At 43.2% G+C, this 18,574-nt stretch overlaps 1 protein-coding gene across 2 annotated transcripts; it reads left to right on the plus strand.

Annotated features, from left to right (window-relative positions):
* The first annotated feature begins 7,862 nt into the window (after positions 1 to 7,862).
* LOC131245488 (MACPF domain-containing protein CAD1) lies at positions 7,863 to 17,988 on the plus strand. 2 transcript variants are annotated; one of them, XM_058244990.1, is made up of 7 exons: positions 7,864 to 8,269; positions 11,558 to 11,796; positions 12,000 to 12,195; positions 12,316 to 12,393; positions 13,305 to 13,488; positions 15,208 to 15,371; positions 17,191 to 17,988. In XM_058244990.1, the coding sequence occupies exons 1-7, from the start codon at positions 7,988 to 7,990 to the stop codon at positions 17,836 to 17,838; spliced, it is 1,791 nt and encodes a 596-aa protein (XP_058100973.1). In that variant the 5' UTR covers positions 7,864 to 7,987; the 3' UTR covers positions 17,839 to 17,988. The 2 variants fall into 2 exon arrangements, with proteins under 2 accessions (XP_058100974.1, XP_058100973.1); XM_058244991.1 differs by lacking the exon at positions 12,316 to 12,393 and having other exon boundaries at positions 7,863 to 8,269.
* The last annotated feature ends 586 nt before the right edge of the window (positions 17,989 to 18,574 follow it).

The following is an 18,574-nucleotide window of genomic DNA, read 5'->3' on the forward strand; positions in this document are numbered from 1 at the left end:
CAAGGATAGCTTTCCGCTTCCGAGGATAGACCAGCTAGTAGACAGTACCGCCGGACATGAGCTCCTTAGCTTCATGGATGCATATTCAGGGTATAATCAAATTGTAATGCATCAAACAGATAAATCAAAAACTACATTTGTCACCGACAAAAGGCCTTTATTGTTACCGAGTGATGCCATTTGGTTTGAAGAATGCCGGCGCAACTTATCAAAGGTTAGTTAATAAAATCTTTGCTCGGCTTATAGGCCAAACCATGGAAGTATACATCGACGACATGCTCGTCAAAAGCATACACGCGGCAGACCATGTGAATGATTTGGAAGAAATGTTTCTAATCCTGCGGAAGTTCCGAATGAAGCTAAATCCGAGTAAATGTGCTTTTGGAGTAGGCTCCGGAAAATTCCTCGGTTTCTTGGTCAGTCAGCGAGGAATAGAGGCAAACCCTGAGAAGATAAAGGCTTTGATTGATATGGAATCCCCCAAAACCATTAAGGACATCCAAAGGTTGACCGGACGAGTCGCAGCACTTAATCGGTTCCTGTCCAGAGCCACGGATAAATGTCTCCCTTTCTTCAAACAATTGAAAGGAAGGCAAACGATGGGTTGGACGGAAGAATGTGAAGCGGCGTTCTAACAGTTAAAATCATATCTCGGTTCTCCACCTCTCTTAACAAAACCCGAGTCAGGGGAGTCCCTACTCCTTTACTTAGCAGTATCCGAGGCAGCGGTCAGCTCGGCTTTGATACGAGAATTCAGAGGAAAGCAACTGTCGGTGTATTACGCACCGATGAGATACCCAAGCTTGGAAAAAGTCGCCTTGGCTTTAATAACTTCCTCTCGCCGACTCGCCGTATTTCCATGCCTATACCATCATCGTGATGACCGATCTTCCGCTCCGCCAGGTATTGCCCAGAGGCTTCCGACCGACTCACTAAATGGGCTATCGAGATGAGTGAGTTTGATATTCAATACAGACCAGCAATCAAAAGGCAAGCCGTAGTGATTTTATCGCCGAGGGACGCCTCCGCCGAACTCTCGATAACGATACGCGAAGGGCGGTGCGATTCCGACATCAACCGCCCCCCCTTGCCCTATTCCATGGAAACTGTATGTCGACGGTTCTTCCAACTCGAAGGCCAGTGGGGCTGGGGTTGTGCTGGAAACTCCCGATAATATCTATATACAGTATGCCTTACGACTTGGATTCCAAGCGTCGAACAATACTGCAGAATATGAAGCATTGTTACTCAGCCTCCGACTCGCCGCTAGTATGGGAGTTACGCACCTAAGCGTTTTCAGCGACTCTCAGTTGGTTGTTAATCAAGTTACCGGTGTATACCAAACACGGAAAGACCAATTAAAAGCATACATGGAGAAAGCGAAAGAACTTGTCAATGGATTTCAGCTCTGTCGTGTCACTCGGATCCCTCGTACAGAAAACAGCAAAGCCGATTTATTAGCAAAGCTCGCCTCCGCCGATGAAGATGATATACCCAGGTCCGTCCCTATCGAATACGTCGACAAGCCGAGTGTAAATGAACCAATTGGCGAGGCCGTCAACACAATCGACTCGGGATCATCCTGGATCGATCCAATCCGCCACTACCTTGACAAGGGAGAGCTGCCTAAAGATCGTGCCGAGGCTCGACGAGTTAAGATCCGAGCCTCTCGTTACACCATACTCAACGGAACCCTTTATAAGAAAGGCTACTACGCTCCGTTGCTGCGGTGCCTCAAACCCAGTGAGGCGAACTATGTATTACGTGAAATCCATGAAGGAATCTGCGGAAACCACTCTGGAGGGCGATCTCTCGCCTACAAGGTCCTACGACAGGGATACTACTGGCCCACTATCCAACATGACGCTCGCAAGCTCGTTCAAAAATGTGACAAATGTCAACGGTTCGCGGCAATTTCGAGGCAAGCACCCGAGGCACTGACACCGATGACTGGTCCCTGGCCTTTCACATAGTGGGGCGTCGACATCATAGGACCGCTCCCTATGGGAAAAGGTCAGACCAAGTTTGCTGTGGTAGCAGTGGACTATTTCACGAAGTGGGCCGAGGCAGAACCATTAGCTAAAATAACCGAGCAGAAGATCACCGAGTTTGTATGGAAAAATATTATCTGCCGATTCGGAGTACCCCGTACCATTGTTACAGACAATGGAAGGCAATTTGATAATAGGAGCTTTCGCGAGATGTGCGACAACCTCGGAATCAAAAACGTTTATTCTTCACCTCATCATCCTCAAACCAACGGACAAGTTGAGGCGGTTAACAAGATTATCAAGCAACATCTTTGGACCAAGCTTGGCCGGGCCAAAGGAGCATGGGCCGAAGAGCTCCCGAAAATTCTTTGGGCTTACCGAACTACAGCTCGAACAGCCACAGGAGAGACTCCGTTTTCACTAGCTTATGGCTCGGAAGCCGTCACTCCCATTGAAATCGGATTACCTTCGGCTCGAATCACCTCATTCAATGCAGAAGAGAATGAAGAACTCCTTGCACTCGGACTCGACCTTCTGGACGAACAAAGGGAAGTGGCGCGGCTGCGCACGGAGGCGCGGCAACGACAAGTGGCTCGGTTCTACAATACCCGAGTTAAGATTAGAAGGTTTCGAATGGGAGATATGGTTCTCCGGAAAGTATTTTCCAACACCAAGGAATTTGGGTCGGGTACGCTGGGACCCAATTGGGAAGGACCCTATATCGTCTCCGGCACCATCCGACCAGGAACGTATCGGCTAGAAGACCTAAACGGACAACCATTGCCTCACCCTTGAAACGCTGAACACCTCAAGGTCTACTATCCTTAGCTCGGTACTCAATGTTTAAAGACTCTGAACTAAGAAAGATTAAAGCCAAGTCAAATGAATAAAGCTAAGCATTTTTCTTTCATTCATCAAAACGCATGCAAATACAACGTGCGAATACATCAAAGCAAATAGAAAGAAAAAATCGAAGGGCCTTGGTAACTGTCCTCATGCACCGGCCTCGTCCCCAGCAGTAGTGTTTTCAGCAGTAGCGTCCGGGTTCTCGGATTCCGAGGCTGCTCCACCCTCGATTTCTGAAAGGTCAAGGTCAGGAAAAGATTTCTTTATATCCTTGACGCATTCCAGATATCCGCTTTGGAACAAGCGGTCCCTCTCGTCCTCGAACTCCACCGACTCAAGGAAAGCTTGGACGGCTTGGTCCCTAGCCTTCTCAGCCTCCCGAATCTTCTCGTCGGCCTACTGAATATGCTCCGCCGCCTCAAGCTTAGCCGGAGCTAAGTCATCTGCGCACGAAGCATGAACTGCGAGAACTCGCTTTCTTCAGCCTCGGAGAGAAGAGCCCGTACCCGAGCAACCTCTGCATTCGCTTCATCCAAGGCTCTTCGGAGGAAGCCACCTCTGCTCCCGCATCTTCGGCTTTCAGGGCAAGGGCCGCCTCGCCTGTCAGGACGCCGACCTGGAGTTCGGCCTCCTCGCGTCGCCCTTCGGCTTCGACGAAGAGTCTGCGGGATGAGTCGAGATAGCTCCTTCGGCCTTAATCAAGCAGGAGCGAGTTCAAAAGCACCCCTTTGTATGGTGACGGTTTTGCGATGACGGAGCATTGTAGAGCCTCACGAACTCTCTTTCGCCCCCGTGGGCTAAGGCCCAGGGAACCATCCCCGATACCACCTGCTGCAGGAAAGACGGCCCTTCCTGGTTCGTCTCCTCCCCTCTGGAGGATGCGGTCCTCGTCTCACCTTCCCCTCTGGAAGACGCGGCCCTGGTCTCTTCCTCCTGTCTCGGAACATCCGTCTCAACGTGTACCGAGTCGGGTGCCGCCTGAGGTTCCGAGGCAGCGACCGCCGTCTCTTCCGCCCTTTCTTCCGGGTCGGGAATTACGACGACGGAAGGGGCAGAAGAACTCGCTGGCTCTTTCTCCTTCCGCACCACCCTTTGCCTCTTCGGCGGCCGAGGCTCCGACAGGGACCGCGGAGGAGCCTTCAACTTCGTGACTGCCCTAAGGGGAGGACGAGCTCCAGTCATTTCTGAGGGAGCCGGTTCGTGAACAATCCTGAGATTGGGACGGGCTTCGGGCAGATCTATAAAAAAAAAAAAAAAACGAAGTAAGTCAGGGGAAATTCGAAAAATTCAGAAGATACATTTTCAATTACCTGTGACTTCCGAGTCTAGACCTGCAAGATGAAGGCGTTCCGGCTGTAAAAGCACCTTCCAAGACCTATCTGCCGGATCCAACGTCCTCAACTCTTTGATCCGAGCCGAGGCACTGGAGCCGAGCTTCGGCCGCTTCTTCGGAATATCTGCCAGACACAAGCCCTTCAGACTCAGAATATTACAAAAAATGAAAAAGGGCGAGAGAGAGAAGACCCAAGTCACCTGCTCTCTGGAATGTCCGAGGAACACGAGCCTCGCAAGACCCGGACTCATCCGTCTCCCAGCGACCACATGCCCAAAACCAACGCTCTCTCCAATGTTTGTTGGAAGTGGGAGGGTCGGTATGGGAACCGCCTCCGCCTCGCCAAGCAGCCAAGACGTAGAAGCCAGGGTAGTTCGGATTCACTCGCACTTGGTACAGGTGGAGAATTCGTCGATTGTAAGCGGTGGCTATTCCATCTCGGCCCACAACACCGCACACCGAATAAGTTCCTCCACCCATTCGGGACTATCTGCCCGGGGCAATCTGAATGCGAGACAAAACTCCCGGACGATGGCCTGAAGGACGCAAGCCGCATTTCATTGACACTTGGTAAATCGCGACCGCCCCAGCAGGAGGGTGATCCGGCAAGTCATTCGGACGGGGGAGATAGGTGATGACCGACTCGGGGATGTGATACCCGATTCGGATTCTGTCTAAGTCCGCCTCAGTTAAAACTGAGAGAACCGGACCGCTTAAATCTTCCCCCGATCCTTCTCCTTCAGACTCGGCGTGCGCCGATTCATCGACAGGAACTGGATCAGAGGTTCCCTCGGCAATCAACATTTCATCTTCTTTCTCCTCATCTTCCTCCATGCCCCTTGGAAAGTTAGGCCTTCCCGGGCGGGTTAATAAAGACGACCCACCACGAGAAGGAACAACGGAAGCAGGGCGCTCCGCCGGAGCTTTAGTGACTCTCTCAGATAGAAAAGCAGCGTTGACATCCACTGCTATCTCCGTCAGTAAGGAAGGCGATTCCGCAACATTCCAAAAACGTTGCGCTTCGCCTTCATCTCCTGAAGCTCCCTCTTGGGGACTTCGAGAACCCCTATCCGCCATTATTACCTAATAAAGAGGAAGGAGAAACTCACCGGAGGGAGAAAGGAAAACGGAAATGGCGGAAGGAAGCGCTGACGGTTAAGACAGAGGAAAGGAAGAAGATGAAAGACTGATAAGGCTCCAAAGGGAATGAAAAGTAGGAATGACAATAGAAGTTCAAAATGCGGGACCCCCACCAATTTATAAGATTGCCATACGGCGGAAGTAATTAATGGGGAAATGATTCGACGCCTGCATCGATTCCCCCACTCGACACGTGGCGCTCGTCGACTGACGACAATAATGCCCTTGCTACGTGTCCAACCCTCATTGGCGGGATGAGCGATTTGACGGCTGACGGCGCATGCGATGTCAGGAACCGAACCGCCTCCCGTCAAAGGCGACACGGAACGCATTAAATGACTACCTACTGTCTCGGACTGGGTTGTGAACCGACTCAAAACTCGCTACTCCTAAGTGTCATATGAAACACACGGAGTAGGGGGGGCTTACTGTTGGGGACAAAAAATACAAGTCCGCAGACTCGGACTTAATGCCTCGGGTCACCAAAGGATGTGTCAAATCCGAGGCATGATTCGCTAAACCGAGACAAAGGTTGAGTCGGTTCGGACGACTCATCAGCATTCCGGGCATGCGTCGGGCGGACCACCTTACCAGATCGATCATCGCAAAATCAAGCCTCATCCCGGATATTTTGGGATAAGATCTCCGACCCCGAAGCTCACGGGATCGGATGAAGGCTCGAGATGGGCACGATCCTATCTCCGTGATACCAGGAGAAGATCCCGCGCACAATATCAGGAAGAGAATCCTCGTGCGATTAAATGCCCCAACAGCTATAAAAGAGGGACCCCTGTCACCTTGAGAGGTACGAAAAGAATTCTCTCTAAAAACTCCTCAATACACTTAGACCCAGAATCCAGGCCTGACTCTGGCATCGGAGGGTCCCCTGCTCAAGCCAGGGTCTCCTTTGTCCTCTCTCTGTGCAGGTATACGAAGGTCTAAGAGGACGAACCGGATATTTTCATCAACAAAAATATTCCTGACTGTTAGAAGTCTATTTCTAGGCCATTAATGAGAGATCTAGAACATGGGTTATATTCGTATTAAGTAGTCGGCACGGTACGACGGAATACAGAGTTCATTTGACCTCTCTCGCGACTGAGGCTCTAGCATGTGTCGTCATTCAATTGGGGCCACATGCTAGATGTTCCAATCATTTGAACCGTCCATATTCTAACTACTATTAGATAAAGACCATTTTCACGTTATCACACTTCATAATTGATCCTCACCTTTGATTTTTAGAGTTGAATTTGAATCAATGAAAAATCTTTTATTGTTATTAATTCAATTATTCACATTAATGGTAAAAATATCCTTTTTAGACCTGGTTTCTTACGGTGGCTCGTGTATCATTGATTACATATAATGGACGGTTACGATCATCATTTGACCGAAGCACGTAGGCTCTAGTGGCTAGCGACACACACTGGATCCTGGGTCGCGACGGAGGTAAATAGAACTCGCTAGATTGCATCCGTGCGTACTGAGACGAGATACGTCGAAACATCAGCCGTTGGATCTGAGGTCATATTTCAATGATCCAAACCGTTTATACGATGATCCTGGTGACGGACGTCGGATATGAAAATAAATAAAGAGGTGGGTTCGTATGGCACCAGTAAAAAATAGTTCAAAGGGCACTCCCAACCAATAAAATATTCCCCACCATTTGTGGTGTCAGTATATTGTGTATAACTCATCTAATCTATCCATCAGATGCATATAATTAGGATGGATGATAATCCAAAAAATCAGTCCATTCTAAAACCCAGGTGGGCCACACCACGTGAATTTAAATGTCCTAAACATGATTTTCTTCCCTCAGTTATGTCTGACGTAAGCTTTGTTGCATGATTTTTGGTTTCCACAGCGAGCGTTAGGCGGAGAACACGAAGGAAGGGGTGATCAGACGGATACTTCCAAAACCCACACATACGAATCCACCTCAAAAATAATATATCTTAAGATTGGAATATTTCCAATACGGACGATCTCCTTTACCTTTGAATCTGATAGCTTCCTTTGTATCATAAATCCAAAGTGAGGCCCATCATATGAACGGCTTGGACCATATAGAAAACCCAAATCCAACTTGTGTTACAGTACATCGGGATGTATGCTAGCATATCATTAGAGAGATTTTAGAACCTTGGGAGTTATTTGATACTCGGGCTGCGCACGATGTTGATACTGAGGCTCTAAGAAATGGCACAAGTCGAATATATTAACTCCAATTAAACCGACTAACTCGTGTAATCCACTGTCACTAAGTTGCAGTATACGATCCGGATTGGGTGAACAATCCTGACCCCTGATTGGTGGACACATGTTTTCAAAATAAGACCATATGATATTTTTCATTTCTAACCGTCCACAAATCAAATGGTCAGATAACCAAATAAGAGTAGTTTTGGGTTTCTCTATAATTTCACGTATGCAATTTATCAGCAGTTTCCAGCCGCCTGCGTATCATCTATCGCTCTGTGCGGGAGCATCAAATCTTAAATTTAAATAAGACCAGTCAACCCAGAATCCTTTCCTTAGAAAACGCGTTTCTGCTCAAAAATAGTTATTTCAGTCAAAAGCCTCCTTAGAACTCCTACACCAACCTTCTCTCTCTCTCTCTCTCTCTCTCTTCTGTAAATCTCAAGCTCATGTATTCTCTCATCACGACATGGAAATCCCAACTTCGAATTCATCATCATCAGATGCTGCTCTCTCCACCCTCTCCAATTCAATCCAGGCTCTCGGCCGAGGCTTCGATGTTACATCCGACATCCGTCTCCTCTACTGCAAAGGAGCTGCTGGCTCTCGTCTGATTCATGTCGATGAAGAGAATACGAGGGAGATTTCAATAGGTGATGGATTTGTTCTTCCCAGCGTGCCAGCTGATATCGAATTCGTTAGCGAGAAGAAGTGCTTCCGAGAGATGAGCCCTGTCTGTAGTTTCCATGAGGTAGCTGTTTTTCTTTATATATATCCTATCGTTTTCCCCTGTCTGATTTTTTATTCTTGTTCCCTCTTTTGTCTTGTTTTTTTATTTGGGTTTGTTTTGGGGGTTGAATTATGAAATGGGTATATTTTGTTTATTGGATTTTTGTGGTTTTGGGTTGGATTTTTACTTTTTTTTTTTTGGTTTCCAGATTATTTTTTTTCCTAATTTAAACGGAGAACGGATGATTTGTTCTTCCCGATTTCTGCTTGATCGATTTCGCTGTCGGGTGAATTTTCTTGTTCAGGTTTTCTGATTTGGGTGTGTTTAGATGCTTAAATTATGAACTGGGTCTCTACGGTTTCTTGGATTTTTCGTGGTCTTGGGTTGAATGTTGATGTGATTGTTTGTGAGTTTTTATCTGATTCTTGTTTGGCGTTAATGTAAATGGATTGCGTATATGGATATGAACTCCTGGGGCCTTTAAATTATCAATGGAACTTGCTTTTGTATTTCTGGAAATACTGGTTTTGGCGTTCAAATGTTTTCGTGACTTGGCTCTTTAAAAAAAAAAAAAAAGAATCACTTGCTAGTTCTTGTTAGGATTTGATCTGAATGGGAATTGCTTTGTTTGGGCTTTTTTCTTTTTCCATGCCACAACAGTTGCGGCACGAATTGTGTTTGATTTGGGCTTGTAATCAAACATGGGGTAGTAGGGATTCTCTAGGTTAGGGAAGGATTTGATTTATTATTGTTATTATTATTATTATTTAATAGAGTAATAGCGTGGAAGTTAGGATTACGATGAATTCAGAATTGGGCAAAATTTTCTGGTTGCAACTTGCAACCATGTATTATACAATGCCTGGGGCCAAACGTTTTACAGCACCATTCAGGTTTTCAGTTTGTAAAAGGGCAAGTGAGGCCCATGGTTCAGTGATCCAAACAGTTGATATTACGGGCACTGGTCCAAATTGTCTCTGCATGGAAAATTCCTCATATTGGAAGAATACAGAGCCTTCAATAAATGGCCGATAAATAAAACTTTAAGAGCGGAAACAAAGCAAAGAGCACATTTTATCAAGGAAAATGCTGGCTGTTGTGCAGCTAGGATCTTCCAATCTGGACGATGTTGGGTGCATTGTCTTATTTGTCCATATATGGTGAGGCATGTCGTATTAATGTTTCAGATCTTTGAACCATGGGCTTTCCTTCTATGAACTCAAAACCCAGACAGTACCACACAACCTTCCGGTCCAAGGATTGTCTAATACCTCATGGTTTAGAATCAAATCTATATATGTGTTGCTGTTATTTCAATCTTAGTCATGTGATTAGTGCGGGCATGTCAGAATTGAATGTGCGGCTCAATTCAAGCTGAACAACTATGACCCCAAGCTCCAAGATAGGCATATACGTCGGGAGTCAACCGTATATGATCGAGTTTTAATAAGAACGGTTGCTTATTCAGCCACTTGCACAACGTTGCTTAAGATAATCAGGTGATAGTTAGAGGGTGGGGTTTGTCTTCTGAAAATGGGTCACACCTTTGTCTTCTATACGAAAGGACTTTTTCTCTTCAGTATAGACAAAATAAAAAGAAAATTCTTACAGTCAGCCACAGAGAATTATTGCTGAACACTTCTTTGGATGAAGAACTTTGTTTGATACTCGAACTAAATCTAGTGTAAGAGCATAGAATCGAATTACAACTAAAGTTAATGACTACTTGATTACCGCTACAGATTACACTAAGTAATGTAAATAGAAGGTAAATGTAAAGGATTACAGTAAGGAATGTAAATGACTGATAAGGGTTAGACTAAGGAATGTAAATATCAGATAATTGAAAGATAAATTTGATTTGGTTTAGTTTCGTTGGTATGAGACAATTCTTCCTGCTGAATTCCTTTGCTATTTATAGCCTTAAGGCGACCCTTTGGATGTTTCTCACGTTCTGACGGTTGCTACAACCGTTTCGGCACTACTTGCTTTCCTTGCTTCTAAACCTGCCATCTGGCCCAATAATTACTTCAGCACGACTACTTTTTGCTCTACCACTTCGCTGCTCGATAAACACCAGTTGTATTGCCGCAAAATCCTCTTCACATACCTCTAAAGATCTTCAAATACATCACGCAACTCCCTGATGGTTACATGCAACCTTCCTTGATTGACTCTTGTATGAGTTGGCAGAAATAGGGATGAACAATATGCACTTTGGTTCGTGGAGGAATCTGAGCATTTGGGCATGGTTGTTGCCATTCCTGGAATGGCCTTGGTTGTGGGGGATTGGATGCTTGCAACACTTACTGTTGGTTTAGCAAGCCAGTCTGTATTTCCTCTGGGACTTGGCCTTATCAGAAAGTGTTAGCTTCACCTAGTTAACATTCTAAGGTGTTTCTGAAAAATTTAACTGGTAGACATCATTTAGCAATTGAAGACAAGTAGACAACTATCAATAGTAAATATTTGTTGATATGATATTAGCCCTCTGTATATCGTGATTACATGAAAACATGATGTACCACTGGCACATCATTTCCTCCAGACAATGCCTTTCTGGAGTGTCAAGGGTAGAGAAAATCTTTGATACTCAAACAGAGTGCGATGGATGATACACAGGCACTTAAAAGTTGCATACAGGGAATGGAAGTAGCTAAATACTGTCCAAATTATGGGACCCAATTTAGATGTATTATGAACAAAAAGTTATGCTTATTTGATTATCTAACTTTGGGATTGGTGGACAATTGTCGGATGGTTAAAAATGAAAATATCCAATGGTCAAGTGTCCAAGAATTAGAGTTTAGGATTGTTCAACCAATCTGATTTTGGGACTGGGAGTTAGCAACAGTGGGTTCCACAATTCAGGTGGTTTATTTTGAATTAACGAATGCCATGTATAAAAGTTCTATTTTTATAGAGATCAACATGTAATACCATGCATCTCTATAACATTCATGGTATTACCAATCCGTAACATTAATGGTAATACAACTGAAAAATATTGTGAATAATTTGGTAATTGTTATCTTCTCTGAGTCTATCTTACAGATGCACCAATCCATACTGCCTTGGTTATACATCAATACGAATTTGTGCCATCATTTTACCAATAGTTGAAATATGGGTGTATTTATCGGGCAGAGCAGTTGTAATGGTGTCTCCATACAATTTTCTCTATGTATTGGACCTACTTTCTATTCAATTTAGAGAAGTCTTGTTGATGAGTGATTGTTCAGTTTTTTAAATAACATGTTGATGATAACTTCTGAAAATGGCCGTTATGGTATTGATGTATGACTCCAGATGGCAGAGTATTTCAATAGGAAGTCAGGTATATCTGGAACCATCCCTCTCGGAAGCTTTAACGCCATGTTCAATTTCACTGGCTCTTGGCAAGTCGATGCCTCTGTTACAAAATCCCTTGCCATGGACGGATATTTTGTCCCTCTATATAGGGTTCAACTGTCAAAATCACATCTAGTTTTGCAAGATCACATCAAGCGTGCGGTTCCACAGGCTTGGGAGCCATCTTCCTTGGCAAGGTAAGTGTTTTTATGCATTAGATCCATATTATGACATGACAAGCATGCACAGTCCTTGGTTTTAGTTTTCTAGACCCGAGGAATCATGCCTCCCGTTTTCCTCAGCTTTACTTACGATATTAAAGAGAAGGTAATTAGTTCAATTGGATGGAGGTTGATGCTGTCAAACTTTTAATCAGCATCGTCATGTACTCTTCTTTCAGCTTTATTGAAAATTTTGGTACGCATATCGTTACATCAGCAACAATTGGCGGCCGAGATGTGGTTTATATCAAGCAGCACCAGTCTTCTCCTTTGTCGGCATCGGACATTGAGAACTACGTAAAAGACATCGGGGATCAAAGGTTTCTTGACTCGGAAAGCCAGCCTCTTTCCGGTGCCCTCAAGTATAAGGACAAGGCAAGTTTACCTTTTCTTCTTCTGTGTCTATATTCCATTCCAATGAAGAAATACTTGTATAAGCTATATATGCCACTGTAAGATGCCATTACTGGCTTCTTGATATCTCCAAATGTACAGGTTACAGATCCATCACTTTTCAATAATCGAGAAATACACCCACAGGTTACTGGTGTTCCATATCTAAGTGGGAAGGAGGCAAGTTCTCAGTATTTTTCTTTCTTTCTTTAGTTCTCATTATTTTTCTTTCTTTCTTTCTTTTTGTATTTGATTGATGGTAGTTTTTGGCGTGATGTTTTTAAGGTGGGTGCTGTTATTGATAAAATTACCATGGTTATCTTCACGGAGCACTAGCAGTCTATAAATGTCATTGAAATGTTCCTTTTTGGGCATTTCATGAAATTTCAAGAATTTGTGATTATGCTAGTTATTTCCAGAAGGCCATGCTATTCATTTTTGTTAATGGGGTATGCTCTAGTGGTACTGGTACCACCGAAAGCTTACAGTGATACCAGGTAGACGTGGGGCCCACGTGATGTACAACCCATCTATCAGATGTGTCACCTCAGAAAACCACTATGACCCATAGCTCAGCTTCATCAAAACTAAGGTGGGCCAAAGAAAAAGGGAATAATGAGCTAGGAAAGAATGCCCGCTCTTAAATTTCACAGGGAGTGGCGAAAAAACAGCCTGAATTTTTGCCTGACCCTTCATCTAGAATGGATGAAGGATCTGGATGGCCTTGATTATATATACACAACCTAGTGGGCCTTTAAAGCTAATCAGTGATGGGCGTTCCCTACCAATATGTTCCCTGTGTTGTGGCCTCTGAGAGTTTTCTGAGGTGATGCATATTATGGACAGTTTGGATGCTTTGAACACATAACTGGGTCCCCACATCTGCCCGGTAGCACTGTAAGCCTACGGGGGTACTGGTGCCACTGGAGTGTTCCTATTTGTTAACATACCTGATTAACCTTGGCAATGCTTTGACAAAGAACTATGTCTATTACTGTTTTACTATCTTTCAGTGGCAATTTTTCTACCGTTGTATGTAAGCATTTCATTGGGTGATTTTTTTCTCTCTTTTTAAAAACTTTTTGCTGCAGGATGTTACAGTCATATTTCGGAGGAGGGGTGGTGATGACCTTGTTCAGAGTCATGCCTATTGGGCAAGCACTGTGCAGTTAGCACCTGATGTCATCAACATGACCTTTTCGCCCATTGTTTCTCTTCTGGATGGGTTGCCTGGAATTAAACATCTAGCTCGTGCAATCAACCTATATCTAGAGTGTAAGATTTGACGTACTGTTTTTATCTTGAAATGCAATTGAATAATACTCCGATGCAATTGTCTTGTCCTTTGAAGTGTGACACCTCTTCCATATGAAAAGGTTACTATTGATGCTTTGGTTTGATGCATTATTAGATATATGATGATCCCTTTAAACTAAGAAACCACTCTTTCTTACATATTCCTGCATTTTTCTGATTAAAATTGGATTTTGATACACCCTTTTTATTTTAATTTATTTTTTCTTCAGAGAAATAATGATGTTCCCAGTTTATCTCCCAATACAGAAAATCTTAGTACTTTGACCCTTTTTTTTTAGAGAAAAACAATCTTAGTTCTTGGCAGATGTTTAACCTTTTACTTGAAAGGGCATTAGTTTGAAGCACACCTCGACAAATATTTGTGTAGACTGCAGCAAAGATTTGTCAATTAGTTTGACTTTCACTTAACATCTACTATATATAATGCCAATAGCTTTGAACATTTATGCCCTCACAATTAGTCTTCACAACCACGGTTAAGAGAGGGTAAATTTGTCATAAAAATGTAGCTGCTTGGCAGTGAGTGGTTGAGATTTCACCGACCCATACACCTCTTCTCTTCTCTGCATGTACCCTGCATGAAGCAGCATCTCATTAGGGACGTGTGACAAAGGCTTTGTGTTGCCCACCCTTGTGTGACATCAACTCTATATGTTTGTTGCATCTGCTCATGTTAGGACACCAGTCCAAAAATTAGGCAAATCCCGGACTCAAGTGGGCCACAATGAGGGAAATAGTGAGGATGGTCTCCAACCGTTCTCCTCTCTTTCTCCCTCCATATAATGTTCACATGCATGTAGCCCCACCTTTCCTTCCGCCTCTCTCCCCTCTGAAGACTCTCTCTCCCTTTTCTCTCTCTATCCCCTCTTTGCTCTATGTGCGTCACATGTGCCCTACCCTAGTAAAGTCTAAAAAACCAAATAACTTGAAATATTTGCTGGGTGAATGATTTCAAGAACCGGCTGTTTTACATATTATGTGTGGATGTGTGCCAATGGATGTAGCCTGGTATATTTGTTTGTTGGGGACTCGTGATGTCATATTCAGTTACCACTGTCATTTTTTCTAACCTCAGTGGGATGTGTTTGTAAGAGGAGTGAGATATATGAACTGTCATTCTCTCTTATATTCATTTGTAGGGATGTATTTTAACATTTATCTGCTTAATATTTATTGGTCTTCCTTTTCCTATTAACAATATAATGGCCATTAGTTGGGCTCCTGTATTCACGTGGATCGCGTTATATTTCACTAGTCCTTGAGAGCCTCTTTTCTTCCTTGATCGAGAATGGACTTTGGGCACAGACAAGTTGGTTTAAGACATTGAATCTCTCTTTTTTTCTTGATGTTATACATTTCATGTCATGCATTTTGACCCAAAAGTCATGAGTCTTCAGCATTGTTCATTCGTCTATCTCATAGGTGTAAATTTGCTCTCTTTGTTGAGTCCATCCCTGTCAGTCAGCCTTAAATCTTAATCACATATCGTCCTATGAAAACTTGGGGAATTATTTAAAATTTTCTTTTAACCGCAACTTGCAGCTCCAATGTGCATTGCACACACTTTAGCAGACTACTTCATGGATGTTTTGTTTGAGTAAAACAATATTGCATTGCTGATACCATGTATACTGCTGCTATTTTGATCTTTGCAAAATCTTCTCTCATTTTTTCCAGACAAGCCACCTATAGAGGAGCTACAGTATTTCTTGGAGTTTCAAATCCCACGAGTTTGGGCACCAGAGCAAAATAATCTTCCAGGACATCAGAGGAAGGAGCCTGTGTGCCCACACCTTCAATTCAGCTTGATGGGTCCCAAGCTCTACATCAGCTCTGAGCAGGTAGTTTCCACGATCAAAATACTCATTCATTAAAAAACATTTATGACATGGTAATTTAGAAAAAAGATTGGCATTTCTTGAGAATTACAAAAGGATATACTAGTTCCTAAAGTGACACCAAGTAATGTTTTAAATAGCTTCGCTATGTAGTTTGTAGCTTGCGCTGCTTAGCATAGCCTAGCCTTAATGCCATGTAGCTTATGAAAATAGCTTGTCATGTGTAGCCTATGCTACATGCTAATTTTGCATATGCTACATGCTACATAGCCTGTGGTACACACTATGTAGCAGCCACTTCAAGTTATTTTACACTAAGCATTAAAATTAATTAATGTTTTCAATAATATATAAATTAGTTAGTCATTTCAATGATTTTAGTAAGATAAGTAAAATAATATAAGTAATTGTATTAAATTAGTTAAGTTGCTATTTATCGTTAATCTTTGCCTGTTTTTCCTATTATTTTAGGTTGTGTTTGGTTTCACCAAATGTCATTAAATTTCATTATTAATCAGACTAATTTGGTGCTAAATATTGTGATATTTGGCACAACCAAGCACAACCTTTATTAAAAATATAGAAGAAGCATGTAGTTTACACTACATGCAATGTAGCTTAAGCCTCATGCTTCAGAGGGATGAACGCTATGCTACACGCTGTTTTCTATTTAAAACAATGACACGAGTTTGGACATTGACAGTAGATATTACAAAAGCACACCCATTAGTCCTCACAAATTGTAGTCCTTGAAGACTGTGGGGTCCCATTAGCCGCTTCTGCTTGAGATAGGGGGTTCCATGGATCCTTTCTTGGATTGGGACCCTCCCTACCTGTGATGGGTGGCCACTTCTATTTGCGAGAACTAATGATGTTTTTTGCTCCTTGAAATTGACTTAAGTTTTTGTTCATAAAAGCAAGTGTAAATGCGTGTGCGGATAACATTTCCTCTATAATATCAGCCTTGAAAGCCATTTCAAGCACATTTGTCATCTTGTAAGGTTACTATTGTCATCATCATCCTTCCCCTAAAAGCCAGTGGCATTCCCTTCAAACATTTAAATAGATGGAAGATAAGCTAAGCGTTATGTGAGTGAAGATTTTCAACTTCATCTGCCAAAATGACTGACTAACATTAACATTCAAGAAATCACTGAAAGCTCGACAATAATCTTCCCTCAAGCAACCATGGCATCAACTAGCACACATCCTATTACTATGCAATGGATAGAATATCAATATTCTAGTAATTGCCAAGGACCAAATGTCTTTGATTTATGGAAATGTCCAAACACACCCAACCCTTCTTTTTTCTAACAACACACCCAATTTCTCATCCCGAGAGGGCGTAACTTATTGGGAAAAAGGCTAAGAAGATGGTAATGATGATAAAAAAGCAAGTTTTTGCTAAATCAACAGAGTGCGAAGGTTAAATCGAAAATTTGAAATTATGTTGATTTGACTGATATATGAACTCAATCCTGTCCTTCTACATCTGTAATTGATGATCTTTGATTTATTTTCTACTTTTTCTGCACTTCGATCTTGCCTGCACCATGCCATACAAAGAAATCACTGCCCCCACCCCAAAAGCATGTATTCCTTTTTTTCAATACTATATGAGCAACTCATACGAAGCTCATTAATGGCCTTGGTCAATCCTAACCATTTTTGTGTGAAAGGTTTTGAGGTCCCTTTTAAGTCCTTTCATCTCAAGATAAAAGTCATAGAAAATGGAAGAGCAAATGAAAGAAGCCTACAAAGCTCTCCAAGGTATGTAATCTATCTCTAGTAACTAATCCAATTTGCGACGCTCATGCAGGTATCAGTTGGTCGCAAACCTGTCACCGGGCTCAGGCTCTGCCTAGAAGGGAGCAAGCAGAACCGACTCGCTATCCATCTGCAACACCTGGCGTCCCTGCCGAAGATCCTTCAACCCCATTGGAACCCACATGTTGCAATCGGCCCACCCAAGTGGCAAGGCCCCGAGGAGCAAGACAGCCGGTGGTTCGAACCAATCAAGTGGAAGAATTTCTCCCATGTAAGCACAGCGCCCATAGAGAACACGGAGACTTGCATTGGAGACCTCTCTGGCGTTTACATTGTGACAGGAGCTCAATTGGGTGTGTGGGATTTTGGAGCCAAAAGTGTTCTATACCTTAAACTTTTGTTCTCAAGAGTACCAGGTTGTACCATGAGGAGATCCGTATGGGATCACAGCCCTTCTACTACCAATACACAGCGGCCCGATAATGCATCTTCATCCTCCTCGGCTGAGAGACTCAATTCGGACGATAGAAGGGCTGATAATTCAAGTCAATTGGGGAAATTGGCAAAGATTGTCGATTTCTCAGAGATGTCAAAGGGGCCACAAGATATGCCGGGGCACTGGTTGGTGACAGGGGCAAAGCTCGGGGTGGAGAAGGGGAAGATTGTTCTACGCGTGAAATACTCTCTATTGAACTACTGAGTCTACTGAGTTTACGGCATTAGTTTATTTTGCTCTCCCTGCCCCTTCTTTGACAGTATTGTCAAAGCATTCTTTGCACAGGTAACCAAAGTTCTTTTGTTCTTCTGTAAATACTTCTCTTGATGTTTAATTATTAAAAATTTATTTTGAGGGTGGTTCGTAGCCAGATTTATTGTTGATTTTATTTTAGAATAGATTTCCTGAAGAAGAAAAAATAATTCTGATCTTTTAAAGAATTGCATGTTTGGGAACTGAATTAACGTTTGGGTTTCTTGCCAGTATTTGGGCTTTTGTGTGGGAAAGGAATAATTGATGCTTCCGAGACTGGAGTGAGTCAGTGTCGGTAGTGTTTAGAAGGGCTAAGTTGGATGTTATGGCTCGCCTTCATGTATCGTGTCCTTAGCTGACTGTAATATTTTGTATTGGGACTCAGATGCTGTAATTAGCTGGTTTTTCACTCCCTTAAAATCATCATCATCTTTCCGCTTGAATCTAGATGGCTGCATAAAATACATGGCAAGTGTGTAAAACTAACTAGATGTAGTGGATCTTATTGCTTGGTAAGCATCCCACCACCATTGGAACTTTCAAGACAATGACATTACAGGATTCTACCGCTGGGGACTCTTTTTTAAGTGAATTACAAGCAATGGACCTATCACTTTTTAGCACGTGAACCTAAGAAATTATCCTGTAGGACGGTTCCGAAGGACCTATCACTTTCTTAGCATGCGAA

This window comes from Magnolia sinica, chromosome 5 (genome assembly GCF_029962835.1).
Source record: "Magnolia sinica isolate HGM2019 chromosome 5, MsV1, whole genome shotgun sequence".
NCBI lineage: Eukaryota > Viridiplantae > Streptophyta > Magnoliopsida > Magnoliales > Magnoliaceae > Magnolia > Magnolia sinica.